This window comes from Brienomyrus brachyistius, chromosome 25 (genome assembly GCF_023856365.1).
Source record: "Brienomyrus brachyistius isolate T26 chromosome 25, BBRACH_0.4, whole genome shotgun sequence".
Classification (NCBI taxonomy): domain Eukaryota; kingdom Metazoa; phylum Chordata; class Actinopteri; order Osteoglossiformes; family Mormyridae; genus Brienomyrus; species Brienomyrus brachyistius.
This window is the reverse complement of record NC_064557.1, coordinates 12,485,029-12,506,835: the sequence shown is the minus strand read 5'-3', so window position 1 is coordinate 12,506,835 and position 21,807 is coordinate 12,485,029. Positions and strand designations below refer to the sequence as shown.

General features: G+C 42.7%; 1 protein-coding gene across 5 annotated transcripts in view; it reads right to left on the bottom strand.

Moving 5' to 3' along the window:
• LOC125720607 (uncharacterized) overlaps positions 1-21,807 on the bottom strand; it is a 58,092-nt gene that overhangs the window by 35,205 nt on the left and 1,080 nt on the right. Inside the window, exons 2-6 of one of the 5 annotated variants that reach the window (XM_048996188.1) lie at positions 14,574-14,673; positions 12,905-13,231; positions 12,388-12,699; positions 11,731-12,036; positions 2,537-2,883 (exon numbers count right to left, since the gene is read on the bottom strand). In XM_048996188.1, coding sequence (XP_048852145.1) covers positions 2,570-2,883; positions 11,731-12,036; positions 12,388-12,699; positions 12,905-13,231; positions 14,574-14,664 — 1,350 coding nt within the window. In that variant the 5' untranslated portion in view covers positions 14,665-14,673 and the 3' untranslated portion in view covers positions 2,537-2,569. Of the gene's footprint in view, positions 1-2,536; positions 2,884-5,457; positions 5,923-9,812; positions 11,414-11,730; positions 12,037-12,387; positions 12,700-12,904; positions 13,232-14,573; positions 14,810-21,807 lie in introns of those variants that run through there. The other 4 variants (XM_048996189.1, XR_007385520.1, XM_048996190.1 and 1 more) reach the window with 4 other exon arrangements.

The window sequence follows — 21,807 nt, the reverse complement described above, 5'->3', positions numbered from 1 at the left end:
GTCCTCAGACAATTCTCTACTCTTCTTTCTGTTCTCCATACTTATTGTGGCACACAGACACATAACAGAAAGGTTGAGTCAACTTTTCTCCATTTTAACTGGCTTCAGGGGTGATTGCTATATTGCCAGCACCTGTTTCTTGCCACAGGTGAGTTCAGACGAGCATCATAAAATTAAATTTATTTACCCACAATTTTGAAAAGGTGCCAAGAATTTTGTCCAACTCAGCTCTGTGTGAAATGATGTCAAATTTGGCGTTTTTCTGTTTTTTGTGTTGATCCAATGCACATAAAGGAAATAGAAATGTTTTGGTATACACATGTTTAACTGCAACAATTTCTGGGGGAAATGGTCCATTTTCTGGAAAAATTCCAAAGGTGCCGATAACTTCGGCTATGACTGTACAATACATTTGGAATAACCACAAAACTTTTCAATTAACTTATAACAGCAGCGTTACACTTGATGAAATGTAATTAGAAATTAAATTCTTTTTAGCTTTGCATAGCTTTAACTTACAACTGAAACTCCATGTTAAACAACAACACGACTGATAACCCACCAAAAATTTTAACGTGACAGGAACTTGGCGTGTCAGTCTGGTAAATACCTTTATGTTAAACATTGAAATTCCGTGCATCGTGTTCCATATTAATTCTATACGCTTCAGTGATTCAAAGTAAAAACGGATTAAGTAATGGTCAATACATACAACTTTGCAATGTGTTCCCGTATTCTCTGAGCCTTAACTGTCCAAGTATAAACATGGCAACACATACGACCTCTTAGCTGTGATGCAGTGTACATGCAGTGAGAGCCCCCACCCCCACCTCACACTGACTGGTATCCATCCTTCCATTCTTCAGTCAGTCCATCTGTTTTCTGCATCTGCTTGTCCTGCATGGGTCTGGAACCTGTCCTGGGAGCTACAGGCACAAGGCAGGGAACAACCCAGTACGGGACACCAACCCATCGCAGGGCACACTGACATACCAGTCACTCACACACACATATTTATGGACAATCTTGTAACTCCAATCAGCTTTAGCATATTTTTTGGATGGGGGGTGGGCAAATCAGAGTACCCTAAGCAAGCCCCACGATAACACAGGGAGAAAACACAAACTCCACACACAGTCATGGCAGAGACTCAAACCCTGGTCCCAGAAGTGTGAGGTAACAGCACTAACCACTGCACCACCACACTGGCCATTGAAGCTTATAATACTCATTTACCCAACACCATTTAGTTTCTTGCCCTGCTTGGGTCCAGGGTGGTGTAGTGCGGCCAAAATATCCAGTCACATAAAAATCACACCAGTAATAAAACAAGTTTCCTTTTATTTCTAAAATGTTACAAAACCACAGGAATGGCTGGAGACTCTCCATATTAATGCTGAGACAATGAAAGTGTGGCTGTAACAATGGGTTTACACCCAGGGTAACACTGACTTCCCTCAGACTAGCTTTGTCTCTTTAGAACCTGAGGCTGTATATCACAGTATTTACCAAGGCACTGGCCCACTTCAAACTGGAAGCATTTCAGTGAAGGGCCTGGGTAGTCAATGCGAGGCATCATTCCAGGGCTGAGGGCCGCGCTTGTCTTCAGTGTCTCCGCTCTAACAGACAGGGGCTCTCAGTTGCTCCATTCTGCTGCTTTTAGCATTTCAGTGAAGTTCCTGATGTGGTCCACATACTTTGGCTTGAGGATGCACAAGGAGATAAGCTGGATTATCAGGCACTAACAAGTTGGTCGCAGCATGTAGGACTCTGCCCCTCCACCGGGGAGGGGGGGGGGGGGGAGGGTATGTTGTCTCCTGCCCAGTGTTTCAGAGGGAGACTGGGAACATCCTGAGTAAGCAGATCTCAGCTACACATAACTACTACTGAGACGAAGGCCTCGGGATCTTCAAGGGATTTAAATAAAGCCCTACTTCCATTCTTAATATAAAATTGCTCAGCATAAATAAGAAGCAGGTGACTGAGTAGATATACAACAGCACCAATTATTGTAGGAATAATTTTTATAAAATAAAGCCCAAGAAAGGTAAGTTTAAGAACACCCCCTTTGTGGGTAGAAGACGGCTGACAAGGCTTTGGCACACTTGCGACCTGCCCCCCACCCCCTCTCCAACCTGCTTCATCATCCAGAGGAGCATCATTAATGTGGGGCACAGGGGTGCCGCCCACCCTCCAAGTATCTAGAGAGAAACGTACAGTTCAAACTCTTAAAATCAATTAGGTAACACCAATTAATAATGAAATTGAATTTTTTTTAGCTGAGTATAAGAAAGTTGGGCCTTGCAGCTGGCTTGGAGGGAATACTCATACGATGGCCGGGTAGTCTCTCAGCGGTCATTAAACCGGTTCCAGTTTGCATTTGGCTAATTTCTGCGTGAATAACCATACGAAGGGCAAAGGAGAGCTTCAGCTTCTGGTTAGTAGGTCAGCTGAGGCTGATCTCCGTTTGGTTTGTTCAGATCTCTCACTGGGAGTCAGTGTGGGCTGTCACTCCTGCTCATGGGTGGGGTTTTAGGTCAGCGGTGCCCAAACTTTCTTACAATGAGAGCTACATACAAAAGTCATCATTCCAGGGCTGAGGGCCACGCTTGTCTTCGGTGTCTCCGCTCTCACAGACAGGGGCTCTCAGCTGCTCGTCTTGTCCATTCTCCTGCACAGGCTGAGAAGACACCAGGGACCTGATCTCTATCTGGGGCTGAGCGTCCTCTTGTGACACGGGCAGGTTCCTCATCCGGCACTGTAAGAATGGCTGCCTCTGGTCACAGAAGGCACATCTCTTCAACCGCATCTTGACCACCAGCACCAGCAGCACCACTACCACCACCAGCAGCACCACCACGATCACCCATGGCCATATGTTTCCTGTGGAACGAGACACAATTCTTAATTGAAACACACATCACTTTTGACCAAAACAACAATGAAATCAGAGAAAGCGCCCATGCGCCACTATATACGTCACAAATTCGCTTATTTTTTTTTTTAATTGCTCAGTGGTCATTGTTGACACACCACAGCACACAGTGCAGAACAACGAAATGTGTCCTCTGCATTTAACCCATATGTGACATCGTGGCATAGCAGGGGGCAGCTTACTCAGCACCCGGGGAGCAGTATTTTGGAGCCTATTTGCACCAAACCTTAATAGATAAACACAGAAAATGAAAAACCTGCAGGAGCTGGAGGGTCTTCCGTAGTAGGAACCATTGGTTCCGTAGTACCTTCAATAGCGAGGATGATTGCATCTGGATTTACAGTTTTCTCAGTTTTCTCCGTGCTGAAGCATTGATAGGTTCCTCGATCTGAATAACGCACTTGAGAGATGGTCAGAGACAGATCACCAAATCGAAACCTGTCTACTGACATGCTACATCTGTTCTCACATCCACAGCTTTTATTGAACGACCTAGAGGGAAAGTCCAGGACAGTCTGCCCATCTTTATTCCAGTGCCCACAGATCTGCCCATCTTTCTTCCAGTGAGGAGAATCATTGTTGATCTTTTCCGTTTTGTCCACCTGGAAATAACAAGGAAGAGTGGCAGTTTCCCTAAGCCGTGCAACTACCTTTGTGGGCACTGTAAGAGACAGAGAGAGAGACAGAAGTGGATGAGCAGAGACACTGGCAGCCCAGACAGGATAGCAAAGGGCTGCATTTCACCAAACCGCATTTATAACAGCAGCGGGACACAGGAGATGTGCTTAAACATCAAACATCAGCCTCACTCCTCTCTTCAGTAATATTTAGGAAAATGTATCAAAGTCATAAAAACACAAACTTACCAAGGACCTTTAGTTTGACATCACAAATACGTTCTTCCCCCCAGAAGCACATATAAAAATCTCCATCACTGTATTCCACAGGGCTGATTTTGAGGGAGAAGTTTCCAACCTCGATGTCATCCTCGGAGATGCTGACTCTGCCCTTGAACCATTCTCCTGCTGTGAGCTTCCCCTGCTGGTAGTGCGCGACCAGGATGTTTTGGTGCGCGACCTGGATGTTTTGGTGCGCGACCAGATTCTCAATCTCCCATCTGACGTCATGCTTCTTGTCCTTGCTTATGCTCCCGATACATGGTAGGGTTATGGTGCCTTTCACATCCACAGTCCGAAGAGTAAATGCTGAGTTGCTGCTCACTATGGGGGGGGGGGGGGCAGACAGAGATATTCAGGCTCAGGGCAGACAGAACATCTGGCAATTTAACATCCTGAATGGTTACAAATACTACTGGTAACTGTAGCTTCAGTATTTTATTATGTTTTACTGCATTTTATTTCCCCCATAGTCTTATACTATTCAACAGAGCTGAATGATAGAAAATACCAGAATATTTGAATGTTTTGCAATTAATATATATAAGATCCAATTTACCCGAAACAAGCTACACTCTATGGGTAAATAAGTTGTATCAGATAAGTTGATGATGTTGCCACAAGCCGTGTCAACAGACACAAAGCAGCGCCGACTAACACTTGCTTTTGCTCAAAATTGTCTCTGGAAAACAAAATACCTTCATACAGCAGAAGGCAAATGCCTTTTGGTGACCAGTCAATGTTTGCTTTTCTCCTCCTCATTCATTTTTGTGAAATATCTCACTAATGTGCCACAGTATCAGTGAGTGTGACAGCAATGACAAAAATGATTATGATTGGCTGTAAGAGCGCATGCAGAGCTCACGCAGAAGGAGCGGCAGTAAAGTTTTAACTGATTTTTTTACATATACTTCATGTCTTAGCATAACTCACTGTGTTAACCCAGCTGACTAATGTAATCTGCGATGTGAAAATTGCATGTGTATAACATGCGATGTCAATATTAATGCTGCACATTGCAAAACTCTAAGAAGAATGATTGTGATTAGTCATTTGCTGTGTATGCAGAGCCTGCATGTCACTCACTAGCAACAAACTACATGTAACCAAGAACCCTTAAATTGGAGTAAATTATATCAGACTCTTCTGGTAGATTAGTCACGGAAAATGAGAAACGTGCGAGTTTACCTTTTGTATCAAGCAGCTAAAAAAGCTGTAGCATGACATGGTTGATTTAATTAGCCTGACTTTCCATGTCCTGCGACATGAATATTGCGGATGCACACATCGCAATAATGATGCTGAAACTATTTATCATGCAGCCCCATTCATGAAAAATTATTTTTAAATTCATTGTAACATACTTCTTAAAATGAACAGAACTAAGAGAATTCTGGGATTCAATTAATCAGAGCACCTGTAATGGTGACAACCTTGAGATCATTATAAAGTTCATATATAAAGATCAGGAAGCTTCCATAATTCAGTGAAAATCACTACCATTCAAAGCAATGTCAAACTACAGTGTTTCACAGTCACAGTGCAGATAAAACTGTTTTACACTATTCAAAAAACTGAAGAAAAAAAGGTTCATGGTGTCACTGCACACACACAGTCAGTACTCACCATGCAGGATAAGGTGGAGGAACAGGATAAGCAGTATGCAATGCCACATCAGGACTGCCGGGCAATCGAGTCGTCAGCCGAAATGCAACACAAATGAGGACTGAGAAAGAAATGTAAGAGATAAATGTGATGCCACACATGCAGGGGATGAAGAGCTGTGAATTTGTGGGGACACCGAGGCACTGAGGCCTGTTTTTGGGTTAGTCGCCCGAGATAAATGGGATAGGGTGGCTCATCACATCACAGACGCCCTGGGAGATGGTGCTGCACTGTGTTGCACTGTGTGTGTTTGCATAGATCACATTTGAGGACCAAATTGTCCCCAAAGAGCAGTAAAACCTGAAATTTCCCTACTTTTGGGGACATCTTTTGAGGTCCCCATTTGGATAACTTCAGTTTTATAAAAAAATCTGTGAATGCAATCAAAAAAGTAAAAATGCCAAGTCTTCTATTTGGGTTGATTACTTATGGTTAAGGTTAGGGCTGGGTATGGATTAAGGGTGTTGTGATTGGGATTAGGGTTTTTCCCCATAGAAATGAATGGACGGTCCTCATTTAGATAGGAAGACCAACTTGTGTGTGTGTGAGAAGTTATTTTTCCCATTTGTGATTTAAGCGTCTTTTGGCGACGCTTCTCTTAGGCTCTGACAAAATAAGGGTGCCGTAGTCAAAAATTTCAACCAGCTACACTTCCGCAGATTTCAGTGGTGTGCGCTCCTGAGACAGATATGCATTATACATTAGGCATGATTTTGTCGGTACAAAACCCTTTAATCTGGCGAGACTGTTTGACATAATGGTGTGTATCCTACAGGCTAACTTATGTAGCGCTCCCTGCCCTCCCCGGTCTAACTAAATCCGAGTTTACCTGGGCAGAGCCCTGGGTTCATAATCTGTATGTCTATAAATGACCAAAATACAGGATATGTTATTACCGCTTTATCTCTTTGTCAAGTTCCCTTCTATAATACAAGCACCCAGAATTACCCTCCAGTAAAACCTTCCCCAACACAAAATTAACACAAGGAAACCCCAATACACCTGTTAGGTGTTCTGAATATAAAAGGAAATACCACAGTTGGGGGAAAAGAAACGGATTTTAACTTTTAGTTTAGGTAGTACCTTCCCCGGCAGGATTCGCACAGGACTTAACATACCAGGAGTACTAGCATCAAACAAATGTCTTCAGTGCAAAACGCTTTCCTAGCATACAAAATTAGTATTAAACACATTAATCATGAAACTTAATAGCTCCGGCTGCACCAACTTAAATCAACCGAACCTTTCAGAACTAAAAACTACAGAATTTAAATTCACGGATCGAACACTAACGGGCGGCATGTGGTGCAGTGGTTAGCACTGTTACGTCACACCTCTGGGACCCGGGTTCGAGTCTCTGCCTGGGTCACATGTGTGTGGAGTTTGCATGTTTTCCCCATGTCGTCGTGGGGAGTCCAAAAACATGCTGAAGCTAATTGTGCTAAATTGTGGACTTGTGTGAGTGAATGGCGTATGAGTGTGCCCCATCCTGGGTTGATCCCTGCCCAGTGATTCCGGGATAGGCTCCGGTTTGGAAAATGGATGATGGATGGATCGAACACTTAATACACAATATTTCTGAATTCAGTCTCAAAGTTCCCACCCCGTTGCAATCCTGAATCGTGGCTTGCATACGTTGAGGCCTCAAAACTAAAACACACTGGCCGCTTCGCTCTCACGAGCACTATAAAATGAAATAAATAAAATTACTTTATACCACGTCACCAACCGATTTAATTCCGTGATGTCCTCGTCGTGATGTGGTCGTGTTGGTCACAATTCTCCTCTTCCACGTTGGTTACAGTGCGATACCATCCAGGCAAATCCCAAAAAGATTTGGGATTGTGCGATACCATACAGATCCGATCCGGAACGAGCTCACGCACTCACTCGGGAGCTCCCAGTTACAACGCGCCTTAGTTTGCGGAAAACGAGAACTACACCTAAAGTGATCTTCGGCTGCTTGTATTGTCCATACACAACATGAAGGGTCAAACCTACATGTACCTATGTTACAAAATGGCAGGATCTCTCCCTCTGTTTCCATCTCCCGCTTCCTTCTTCCCCCGCCCCCGCTTAACAGTGATAGGGCCAACAGACAGACGTCAAACTAAAATAACCAATCATAAATTAATACCAATTAAACCACAGTATAAGCTTCACAACAAGACTCACGCGAACTAGCTGTCTACGTAATATTCTTAAAGAGACCTTACGACTTAAACCATTATAACATTAATCACATTTATAGAATAATGTAACAATTACACAGATGTTAAGACATTAACCATATATATTATTTATCCGGGTTACACAGCGTCCCCAAAATTTTTGCATACACGTTTAACAGCGAATTCAGTTTGTAAGAATTACACTCGTGTGTCTAATTATCGAAATTCTGACCAGAGCGAATACTCATTGGCAGTCTTACAGGCTGTATTTTATTTCCTAAAATAAAAACGTGACATAAAGTCAGCGATCAAAAATGAAACGCAGCTCCTCTCAGACAGCTCCAGATTCAAGCATATTTTTTTCACACTACACCTTGCACAATACAAAAGTGCATAACAGAAAAAGTATTCAAAATAAAGCATACTCATAGTCATGGCCAAAATACCGGCACCGCTGGAATCTTTCCAGAAAATGCACCATTTCTCCCAGAGAATTGTTAAAATTCGAATGTTTTGGTATACACGTGTTTATTTCCTTTATGTGCATTGGAACAACACAAAAAAAACAGAAAAAAATCCAAATTTGACATCATTTCACACAAAACTCAAAAACTGGGCTGGACAAAATTATTGGCACCCTCAACTTAATATTTGGTTGCACGCCCTTTGGAAGAAATAACTGAAATCAATCGCTTCCTATAACCATCAACAAGCTTGTTACACCTCTCAACTGGAATTGTTGACCACTCTTCTTTTGCAAACTGTTCAAGGTCTCTCAGATTTGAAGGGTGCCTTCTGCCAACAGCAATTTTGAGATCTCGCCATAAGTGTTCAATTGGATTTAGATCCAGACTCATTGCTGGCCACTTCGGAACTCTCCAGCTCTTTGTCTTCAACCATTTCTGGGTGCTTTTAGAGGTATGTTTGGGGTCATTGTCCTGCTGGAACACCCATGACCTCTGACGCAGACCCAGGTTTCTGATACTGGGCCCTACATTGCGCCCCAAAATCTTTTGGTAGCCTTCAGATTTCATGATGCCTTGCACACAGTCAAGGCACCCAGTGCCAGAGGCTGCAAAACATCCCCAAAACATCTTAGAACCTCCACCATGTTTGACTGTAGGTACTGTGTTCTTTTCTTCATAGGCCTCATTGCATTTTCTGTAAACAGTAGAATGATGAGCTTTACCAAAAAGCTCTACCTTGGTCTCATCTGTCCACAGGGCGTTCTCCCTGAAGGATTTTGGCTTCCTCAAATACATTTTGCCAAACTCCAGTCTGGCTTTTTTATGTTTCCGTGTCAGCAGTGGGGTACTCCTGGGTCTCCTGCCATAGTGTTTCATTTCGTTCAGATGTCGACAGATAGTTGGAGCTGATACTGTTGCACCTTGACTCTGCAGAACATCTTGAATTTGTTTAGAAGTTGATTGGGGCTGTTTGTCCACCATTCGGACTATCCTTCGTTGCAGTCTTTTATCAATTTTTCTCTTCCATCCACGCACAGGGAGGTTAGCTACAGTGCCATGTGTTGTGAACTTCTTGATTATGTTGCGCACAGTGGACAAAGGAACATGAAGATCTCTGGAGATGGACTTGTAGACTTGAGATTGTTGATACTTTTCCACAATTTTTGTTCTGAAGTCCTCAGACAATTCTCTACTCTTCTTTCTGTTCTCCATACTTAGTGTGGCACACAGACACACAAGAGAAAGGTTGAGTCAACTTTTCTCCATTTTAACTGGCTTCAGGTGTGATTGCTATATTGCCAGCGCCTGTATCTTGCCACAGCTGAGTTCAGACGAGCATCATATGCTTGAAATAAAATGATTTACCCACAATTTTGAAAAGGTGCCAATAATTTTGTCCAGCATAGTTCTGTGTGAAATGATGTCAAATTTGGCGTTTCTCTGTTTTTTGTGTTGATCCAATGCACATAAAGGAAATAAACATCCATCCATTCATCCATTTTCCAAACCGCTTATCCCATTGGGTCGCGGGGGGTCCGGAGCCTATCCCGGAAGCAATGGGCACGAGGCAGGGAACAACCCAGGATGGGGGGCCAGCCCATCGCAGGGCACACTCACACACCATTCACTCTCACTCACACACCTATGGGCAATTTAGCGACTCCAATTAGCCTCAGCATGTTTTTGGACTGTGGGGGGAAACTGGAGTACCCGGAGGAAACCCCACGACGATATGGGGAGAACATGCAAACTCCACACACATGTGACCCAGGCGGAGACTCGAACCCGGGTCCCAGAGGTGTGAGGCAACAGTGCTAACCACTGCACCACCATGCCGCCCCGGAAATAAACATGTGTATACCAAAACATTTCTAACTGCAACAATTTCTGGAAAAATTCCAGGGGTGCCGATAACTTCAGCCATGACTGTACAATACATTTGGAATAACCACAAAACTTTTCTTTTAACTTATAACAGAAGCATTACACTTGATGAAACGTAATTAGAAATTAAATTCTTTTTAGCTTTGCATAGCTTTAACTTACAACTGAAACTCCATGTTAAACAACAACACGACTGATAACCCACCAAAAATTTAAACGTGACGGGAACTTGGCGTGTCAGTCTGGTAAATACCTTCATGTTAAACATTGAAATTCCCTGTGTTCCATATGAATTCTTTACGCTTCAGTGATTCAAAGTAAAAACGGATTAAGTAATGGTCATTACATACAACTTTGCAATGCGTTCCCCTATTTAAAAAGAGACCAGTGGAGTCACAGGTGGTTTTCGGAGTTCCTATATATCTGTCTACAGGTGTACATTTAATGGCTTGGCCCAGCTGTTGCTCCCTCAGTTGCTAAATACCACAAACCAAATCTGATTTGTGCGCAATTAGGGTAATCTTTTTACTGATGACGGAGCACCTGGTAAAATGGAGCACCACCAGCATGGGGGGGCCATCTCCTGCCCAGTGTTTCAGAGAGAGACTGGGAACATCCTGAGATAGCAGATCTTAGATACACATAACTCCCATAAAAATAAGGGCTCAGACTCTTCATGGGGGGTTAAATAAAGCACTACTTACACTCTTAATATAAAATTGCACAGTATAAATAAGAAGCAGGTGACTGACTAGGTGAATAGCAGCACCAATTATTGGACGGACTTTTATAAAAGAAAGCACAAGAAAGAAAAGTTTAAGAACACCCTCTTTTTGGGTAGAAGAGGGCTGACAAGGCTTTGGCACACTGGCGACATTCATGAGGGGCACAGGGGCACCACCCACCCTCCCAAGTATCTCAAGAAGAACGTACACTTAAAACTGTTAAATCAGATATCACTAAATAATAATTAAACTGAATTTCTTTAGCTGAATATAAGAAAACTGGGCTCGGAGGGAATATACTAAGCATATATTAAGGCACTAGCCCACTTCAAACTGGAAGATTTTCAGTGAAGGGCCTGGGTAGTCAATGCGAGGCATTATTCCAGGGCTGAGGGCCGCGCTTGTCTTCAGTGTCTCCGCTCTCATAGACAGGGGCTCTCAGCTGCTGCATTCTGCTGCACAGGCTGAGGAGACCCCAGTAGCCCCATCTTTCTCTGGTGCTGAGCGTCCTCTTGTGAAACGTCCTGGTTCCTCATCCAGCACTGTAAGAATGGCTGCCTCTGGGTACAGAAGGAGCATCTCTTCAACCGCATCTTGACTCCCAGCACCACAACCAGCACCACCAGCACCACCAGCACCAGCACCAGCAGCACCCATGGCCATGTGTTTCCTGTGGAATGAAACAGAATTCTTAACTGAAACACACATCACGTTTGACCAAAACAACAATGAAATCAGAAATAAAGTGGCCAAGCGCCACTATATACGTCACAAATTTGCTTTTTTACGTTTTTTTTTTTTAGTTGCTCAGTGGTCATTGTTGACACACCACAGCACACAGTGCAGAACAACGAAATGTGTCCTCTGCATTTAACCCATATGTGACATCGTGGCATAGCAGGGGGCAGCTTACTCAGCGCCCGGGGAGCAGTATTTTGGAGCCTATTTGCACCAAACCTTAATAGATAAACACAGAAAATGAAAAACCTGCAGGAGCTGGAGGGTCTTCCGTATGAAGGTCGGTGACAGAGATGTTCTCATTGGTCTTGTGGTCTATGACTCTGTACACACCCCTGTCCATTAACATGACTGAGTCCAGTTTGAGAGTTGTGTTCTGGACGGACACTCTGTGCTTGTACTGAGGCATACAGTCTACTGACTCTCCCTTCACTGTGCACACAGGTACAACGGGCAAGTTTTCATTGGGCTGGAACACAACCCTCACTGGTTCTGAACTGTAGAGCTGCAGGCTGAGAGACTGACCAATTTGGATGATGGGGGTGTTGTGGTGGACTGAAGGGGAAAAGAAATGTGTCAGCTTAGTAGGAATTAAATCTGTGGGCGAACACAGCATCGTCACCCGAATTACTCCAAATATCATCCAGCGGTACAAAGACAGACACCATGATTCACCTTAAAGCAGCCATGCTGTCAAACAGCCAGTGAGCCTGTATGCGAGGTCAGGTAGAATGTGTGACATTTACAGCTACACTCTAACTCTTTAGTAAACACACCGGTAGCTCAGCCGAGTTACGCAACCTATCAATCTGAGCAGATTTCTTTGAAGCTTATGGAGCTTGTTTCTCTTTTGCTTCCATTTATCTATTTCATTGGATATAAACAAAGTATTAGAGCGTACTGTACCTTCAGTAGTGAAGATGATTTCCTCAGGTTTTACAGTTTTATCAGTGAAGCATTGATAGGTTCCTCGATCTGAATAATGCACTTCAGAGATAGTCAGAGACAGGTCACCAAATTTAATCTTGTCTACTGACATGCTACATCTGTTCTCACATCCAGAGCTTTTATTGAACAACCCAGGCTGATAGTCCAGGATAGACTCTACATTTTTCTTCCAGTGAACAGTATCAACATCGTTCTTTTGCGTTTTATCCACGTGGACATAACAGGGGAGTGTGGCAGGTTCCCCAAGCTGTGCAGATACCATTGAGGGCACTGTAAGAGACACAAATAGAGACAGAAGTGGCTGAGCAGAGACACTGGCAGCCCAGACAGGATTGCAAAGGGCTGCATTTCACCAAACCGCATTTCTGACAGCAGCGGGACACAGGAGATGTGCTTAGACATCAAACATCAGCCTCACTCCTCTCTTCAGTAATATTTAGGAAAATGTATCAAAGTCATAAAAACACAAACTTACCAAGGACATCTAGTTTGACATCACAAATATGTTTTCTCCTCCAGAAGCACATATAAAGATCTCCATCACTGTATTCCACAGGGCTGATTTTGAGGGAGAAGTTTCCAAACCCGATGTCATCCTTGAAGATGCTGACTCTGCCCTTGAACCATTCTCCTACTGTGAGCTCCCCCTGCTGGTAGTGCGCGACCTGGATGTTTTTCTCAGTCTTCCATTCGACATCATACTCCTGGGGACGAGTGTCCTTGCTTACGGTCCCGTTACACTGTAGGATAGCGGTTTTTTTCACATCCACATTCTGAACAGAAAATTCCGACCTGCTACTCACTATGGGGGGACAGACAGAGATATTCAGGTTCGGGGCAGACAGAACATCTGGCAATTTAACATCCTGAATGGTTACAAATATTACTGGTAACTGTAGGTTCAGTATTTTATTATGTTTTACTGCATTTTATTTTCCCCATGGTCTTATACTATTGAATAGGGCTGCATGATATTGAAGAAAATACCACAATATTTGAAAATTTTGCAATTAATATTGCTATTTATACATATATAAAAAGATCCAATTTACCCAAAACAAGCTATATCCAAATACACTCTATGGGTAAATAAGTTCTATCAAATAATTTGATGATGTTGCCACAAGTCGTGTCAACAGACACAAAGCAGCGCCGACTAACACTTGCTTTTGCTCAAAATTGTCTCTGGAAAACAAAGTACCTTCATTCAGCAGAAGGCAAATGCCTTTTGGTGACCAGTCAATGTTTGCTTTTCACCTCCTCATTCATTTTTGTGAAATATCTCACTAATGTGCCACAGTATCAGTGAGTGTGACAGCAACGACAAAAATGATTATGATTGGCTGTAAGAGTGCATGCAGAGCTCACGCAGAAGGAGCGGCAGTAAAGTTTAAACTGATTTTTTAACATATACTTCATGTTTTAGCATAACTCACTGTGTTAACCCAGCTGACTAATGTAATCTTTGCGATGTGAAAATTGCATGTGAATAACATGCAATGTCAATATTAATGCTGCACATTGCACAACTCTAAGAAGAATGATTGTGATTAGTCATTTGCTGTGTATGCAGAGCCTGCATGTTACTCACTAGCAACAAACTACATGTAACCAAGAACCCTTAAATTGGAGTAAATGATATCAGACTCTTCTGGTAGATTAGTCACGGAAAATGAGAAACGTGTGAGTTTTCATTTTGTATCAAGCAGCTAAAAAAGCTGTAGCATGACATGCTTGATTTAATTAGCCTGACTTTGCATGTCCTGCAATGTGATTATTGCGGATGCACACATCGCAATAATGATGCTGAAACTATTTATCATGCAGCCCCATTTATGAAACATTTAATTATTTTAAATTCATTGTAACTTATACTTCTTAAAATGAACAGAACTAAGAGAATCCTGGGATTCAATTAATCAGAGCACCTGTAATGGTGACAACCTTGAGATCATTATAAAGTTCATATCTAAAGATTAAGAAGCTTCCATAATCCAGTGCAAATCACTGCCAGTCAAAGCAATTTCAAACTACAGTGTTTCACAGTCAGAGTGCAGATAAAACTGTTTAACACTATTCAAAAAACTGAAGAAAAAAAGTCATAAGTTCATGGTGTCACTGCACACACACAGTCAGTAACTCACCATGCAGGATAAGGCGGAGGAACAGGATAAGCAGCGTCCAACGCCCCATCAGGACCGCCGGGCAATCGAGTCGTGAGCTCAAATGCAACATAACTGAGGACTGAGAAAGAAATGTAAGAGATAAATGTGATGCCACACATGCAGGGGATGAAGAGCTGTGAATTTGTGGGGACACCGAGGCACTGAGAGGCCTGTTTTTGGGTTAGTCGCCCGAGATATCTGGGATAGGGTGGCTCATCACATCACAGACACCCTGGGAGATGGTGCTGCACTGTGTGTGTGTGTGTGTGTGTGTGTGTGTGTTTGCATAGATCACATTTGAGGACCAAATTGTCCCCAAAGAGCAGTAAAACCTGAAATTTCCCTACTTTTGGGGACATCTTTTGAGGTCCCCATTTGGATAACCTCAGTTTTATAAAAATCTGTGAATGCAATACATGTCTTGTATTTTGTTTGATTACTTATGGTTAAGGTTAGGGCTGGGTAGGAGTTAAGGGTGTCGTGACTGGGATTAGGGTTTTTCCCATAGAAATGAATGGACGGTCCTCATTTAGATCTATAGGAGGACCAACTTCTGTGTGTGTGTCCAGTACCTACACATCAAATGGCCTCAAGCTAAGCTGAACAGCACAGAACTCCCTCTTTCTATGCAATGCAACAGTAAAATCAACCAATATATTCTCATCTAAAGAAAGAGAACCTCCCATACTACAGTACATTCACCTGAATATTCTGAAGCAGTTATCAGCCATGGTTTCAGGCCGAATTTAGAAGGGCGGGTCATTCTTGGGGCCCTATCTACAGCATAAAATGCTGCAGTAATAACAAAATAAATCCTGCTCAGAACCCTGGGTTACAGCTCTGTGATAGAATCTCCACCGGCTGAGCTGCGTCCTGACCACAGTTCACACTGCATATGTGCACCATTTTCATAAAAAACATATATCACAGAGAACAGTCACATATCAAACAATTCCAAAATTTGATATGAAGACTCAAATACAACAAGCACGTATTTAAATGTAAATGAGAAATTCGTTAATAAATATAAAATTTTATGATGAGGGGGGCGGTATGTGACTCAGCAGGCTAAGCCTCTGTGCCTGTGATCAGAAGGTCACCAGTTCAGAAGAGTCTCAGGTCTGTGGGCTCGTGAGCAAGGCCCCTAACTCCCAGCTCCAGGGGTGCTGCACACTGACCCTGCACTATGATCCCCCAAGCTTGCTGTCACCTGTCTGTGTGTCTCATGGAGGGCTGGGGTCAGTACAAATATAATAATGTGGACATGGGGTATATCTTCAAGGTATCTGCCAGATAATGCATCCCCTGTGAAATCTGGCTATGTTGATGCTAGACCCATGAAACTTGCAGGGGTAAGTCATGACAGTCTGAAATACAAACGATAAAAAGCAGCTGATGATGGGGGCAACAGAAATGCAAAAATAAGGGGGATGCAATATGTTTGCCACACATACGTGTATAACAAGACTCACAGGGTTTTTCCTGGCTCATAATGAGGCAGAAGCGGTACCATCCTGATCGTGGTGCACACCTACATGGGTCATTCCATGTCAAATCACACTTTCGCACCTCATCGTCATGGATTTGAACAAATCTTAGCATGCTGATTTGATCACATGAGTAACTCATGAAATTGAAATTGGGCGTGTCTGGGATCAATATTCAGGGAGATTTAAGCGAACTGTCACGATCATGGCGGCAGTAAGCGGCGATCGAGTGGGCAGGCGTGCAAGGGCAAACAACGGGTTTAATACAGGAACTGGGAACATCAACAACCAAGAAACCACACCATAACCACAATGACGGACAGGGGAACAGGCAAGACCAGGACTTAAATAAGACAAGACTGAGTAAAGTAATCGGACACAGCTGGAAACGATCAGGGCAACACACGTGGGTAATCAGGGGGCGTGGCACACACGAGGAGGCGACGAGCCAGGTCATGACACGAACAAAGTTTAAACTTTTTTTTTTGGGGGGGACTAGCTATATTTACCTTAATGTAAGCTGCACAGAAGTGGTCCTCATATTGTTTTAAAGCTATTGTTCAGCTCAATAGATTGGACAAATAATATGCCATCCCCATATGAATAATTACTATGTAATGACAGATTAAAATATTAAACATTCAATAACAAAAAAATCTATATTTCAAAACTGACCATTTTTTTATTAAAGCTAGATCATAATGTTATGAACATCTCCAGAAAATTTGGTCTTTGGTTTTTGACTTGTTGCTGAAATATTATTACTTATCTGAAGTGTGTATCAAAACCACAGTCCCTTACAATGCTGTTAGCAGTAGCAGAATAGCAGTTAGTGATCAAAGCATGATACAGGGTGAATCAATACCCTGTAATATGCTGTAAAACAAAGCAAGACCATGTAATTTCGCCCTAAAACATGACAGCACTTTTACTGTTAGAAAATAACGCATTTGTTTAAAATAGTATGTTGACAAACACAACTAATGTTGTTTTATCCCTTAAATTATTAATATAACTAAGGTGTTATTCTACCAAAGTTTTAAAAAATATTTAAAATTCTTGTTGCCTAAATGATTTATATTACACTCATCCTAATTTAAAATTTCGCTATAACAAAACAATACATATACATTTTAAGAAAAAACTTAAACTATATATGTCTGGTGTTTTTTGATTGAGTTTGATTATCAAACTCTAAAGGCCAGCCCTTGGGTATGCGCTTGTGCGCATGTCCGGGGTTTTACTGTATGTGTGTGTGTGTGTGTGTGTGTGTGAGTGTGTGTGTGAAGCGTCTAGTGCAGTAGGTCAGGGCAGAGGTGCTTGTAGTTGGTGCATGATGCATTACTGCTTTCTGCTTGCAACTTTCTGCTTTCAGCTACTGCCGCTGGCTAGCCCCTGCATGGGTGGGCCCAAGACAACCAGTCCCTCATCATAGCTGCAGGAGGCTGCCGGGTCCTTACTCTGTTCAGGCCTGCCTTTGCGCACCACCAGTGCCTTGCTTTTCTGTAGAGGTGTGCTCCCTTAGCCTTACCTCAATAGGCCTACCCACAAGGCAGTGGGGCTATTTGCCCATAGCTGGGCCAGTGGTTGACGGGTGCAAGGGCATTTCCATGAGTGGTGGCCTTGCACACAGCGTCTTTGGGGCCCACTGCTGCTCTGAGATCCCTTGCAGTTTTGCCTGGGACTGCAAAGTACCCAGTTACTACGTGTGGCCACGAAGAGGCACCGCAGGGGTCTTGGCGGTGGAGAGCTGTGTACTGGTCTTCTAATGTACAGATCATTCTCTTGAAATAGTCCAGAGGCAAGAACAGGTTTTCCTTTTAGTAAGAGGATGTGATTGAGAGTGAGAGCTTACAAATCATTAACATCATCAGATGCCTTAGTTATGGGACGGTGATTAAGTATGGCTTCTACTTCACAGAGGATGGAATGGAGACTTTCATCATCCAAAGATTGTTGCTGCAGAACAGAATACAGAACTCATTTAACCATTTTAATAAGGTGCTCCCACACGCCGCCCTGATGTGATGCCGCTGGGGTGTTGAAAATCCAGTCAATGATTGGTAAACCAACAGCTCCTCCAACCAGGCAATGGATATCCTATTGGCATAAACAGTTGAGCAGCTTCTCTTGCTATACCAGCTATTGCTCCTTAATGGACCGTTAATGACCCACCCCAATAGGGTCCTCACAGCATAGGGTCCGCCGCCTTCACTGTTGATAATTTCCCAGGGCTCCATTAAATTTGATGCATTAGTCCCAATCAAGATTTCAAAATCTGCGTCCAAATCTAGGATGTTCAAGGTTTTGCTGGGTAGGAATGTTGCTCTTTGATACAGGAATTGCTTCTTGTATATACATGTCTGGGAGCTCCAAGAATTGGCTGCCACTGAATCTGGACACCTCCAATCCTGAAACGACTTGGCTTTTGCCAACCTTTTCTTAGCCCATGGTGCGTAGTAAAATGTTGGTCTTCTTACCCTGCAGATTCAACTTCTTCAAGAAACGGTTAGTACAAAATGATGCTGTACTTCCGTGGTCCAAGAAGGCATATGTCTTAAGCACCTTATCTCCTTTCTTAGATTTCACCTCTACAGGTATAATGGAAAGGGTACAATGCTGATCTCGGGCCCCAGTACAACCACAAGCCTACAGAGAAACCAATGCATTATTAACTTCCACTTCCTGTGGTTTGACCATCTTATCTTTGCTGTGAACTTGCAAAATAGTTGGATGTTTCAAACTGCATTCCTCACCGGTTAGACGATTTTTACATTCTTTGATCATATGGCCCACTTTCAAGCATCCAAAACAAACTCCTTTTCCTCTCAGAAATTCAATCTTCTCTCTTTCAGGAATTTTACTCAACCATGGACACTTGAGCACCGGATGAGACTCTTTACAATAGAGGTAGAATTCTGAGTCTAACTCCTTCGAAGCACTAGACTGCCTTGGTATCTTGCACAGTGTAGACTTTAAAGCCACATTAGGGGCAGTAGCAGAGATGTTGGTCGCAAACCTGCTTCCTATGATCTCATTACCCTATGCTTCATATTTGATGGAATGTTCAATTCCTCCATACACTGTATCACAGCTATAACATTGCAGCATCCTCTTAGGAACAGTGCAAATTCTTGCAATGCTCGAACATCCTCAGTATTAATGACAGGCCATACAAACACCTTGTCCACATAGGCTGTTGCTATCTTCTGTTCACTGCCAAAGTCTTCTCTCAGAAAACATTTTGCTCCTTGATATCCTTGTTGTGGTGCTATATGTAAGCAACTTTATACCAGTTCTGGAGGCTGCCCCCTAGTATACTGCTGTAAGAAGTACAGACAATCTTGATAGCTGCTTGTTTTCTCCTCCGTACAGTGTTCAAAAGCTCTAATAAATGAAGGAAATTGCAATGGGTCCCCATCAAACCCCATCATGTCTCTTTGTGGCAGATTTGATGATATTTGTTGCTGCACAAGCATTGCTGTAATCTCATTCTGATTTTCCAGGATTCCACACATAACATTCTGATCCACGGTTTTTTGCATTGGTGGCGCAGTCTATGCTGGCTGTAACCTATGTGATTGCAGTTCCTGTGCTGCTACTGATCTAGAGGGTGTAGTTGTTGAGGCTGTAGACGCATTTTCAAGCTGACACTGTTGGACAGTAGTAAGTGTTCAACGACTTGGTTGTGACTGCAATCTCAAGGTGATGTCCCTCGATGATGATGTTCCAGGGTGTTGTACTTGATCTTGTGAATGCACATTTGCAAAAAAAGTCCTCGCCGTGTGCAAAAGTGACAAATGGTGCTCTTGAGGTTTGATGTGTACTCGTGGTACCTTGTTTAGGAACAAATCCGCCTGCATTTGGATTAAGCTCAAACCTTTGTTTTTTACGTGCCTCACTCACACATGAATTCATTCCATTTAATGAGGCCTTTCCCACATCACTACCTTCTAGCACTGAAAGCGTTGCAGCAACCATAGCAATTTGTGCAAAGCAGCAGCCTGTGCCATCAAAGCTGCCCTTTCTGCCTTTGCCTTTAAGCATGCAGAAGATGCACTGCAACTGCTACAGCGTCTTTTGCTTAGTCCTTTACTTGACACATTAGACACACTGTCTTCTGGTTTAATGTCATCTTCACACACAATTTGTGCCTTTCTCATTACCCTCATCACAAACAGCAGCAACACCATATTCATCACCACTACCGTCAGCAGCAGCACTATCACTCTCATCATCATCGTCTGCATCGTCATCCATTAAATCATCGCCATCACATGCAGCTCCCCTTTCTCTCAACCATTTATACACCTCTTCATTAAATGCGTCATTAATAGACCCTTTTGACTGAAACCATGCATCCTGCCCTTTCTGCGACTCTTCAGGCAGAGAAAACTCAGTTAACAACGTGTTATGGAGATCAAAAGCAGTTTGACACAAACTTCTGAACTTTCTCAGATTTTGTTGAACCTTAATTACATGTTCAGGAACATTTTCAACAGTAGACAAAAGTGTGACAATGTCTGCTTTTATTTTATTTGCCTTTCTAAAACTCGTACTTTGTTCCCTTTGAAGCCTTTCAATTAACATATTAAGTCCTTTAACGGTAGGCTTTCTTGATCTTTTATCGCTACCCTTACGTTGCGACTCTGTGGATTCAATTCCATTATGGGCTTGTTCGTCACTCATTTTCAACAGATTACTTTGGAAGATGACATACACAGATTTAATTGCGCTATGTCCGCTTGCCGTTTGCCCAGGAGATTTCCGGACCTGAATCTTGGGAGTGGAAAGACGTTTGCGTTTGTCTCATTTCCTGATAAAATACACACATACTATTACTGAAACTGCCCGGATATGTACTTTCCTCAAAGTGGTAACAAGTCAGTAGAATTGTGTTCAGTTAATATGAATCGAAAGCCAAATGTATGGAAGGCCATTTGGGACTTAATGTCTACTTTGACGTCCATGTCAGCACATCAAACAAATTATGTCTTAACACGTACATTATTTACGTGTTAAGCCGTTTGGACGTCTTAGCACATCTTAAAACTACGTGTTAATGCAGCCAATTTGAACCTCTCAAGACTTTTAAAATTGGCTGCTATTGGCTGCAAGAAGAGAAAAATGTTCCTCAGCACTAGATAATGACCTCAGGTAGCTGATTGACTGTCACTGCCCAATCCGTTCCATGTTTTTACAGTTTTTTTAATTAGATTTGTTTAAAATACATGGAAAAAAATAAACAATGCAATCACAGAATAATTATTTTGCATTTTAAAATAGTTTGCAGCACAGGAACAATACATGCAAAAGTATGGCAAGGCGTTTTAACATTTAACATCACTAGACTGGATATGTATTGCAGATATTTCTAATTCAATTCTTCCTAGTCAAAAAGAACATTTCCGATATCTGTTCTGCCAGTTTAAATAAGCCCGGGATTCACCCCTCCAACAAATGGACTGTGCCGAATACAACATTACAGTCACGTTTGACACGTAATACATACGTTGCCTATACGCAATAGCATAGCAACATAGGACATTTGGCTGCGCAGCATTTAAAGTGGACCGCAAAATCCGAATAAGGACCCAACTTCATTCTCGTCTTGCACACACTGTCCGGGTGCTAGATTGCACAGGCCCATGGTATATGTATTTGATTATTTAATAAGTTATTTATTTTCCCACGTGTGATTTAAGCGTATTGTTTTGGAGACGCTT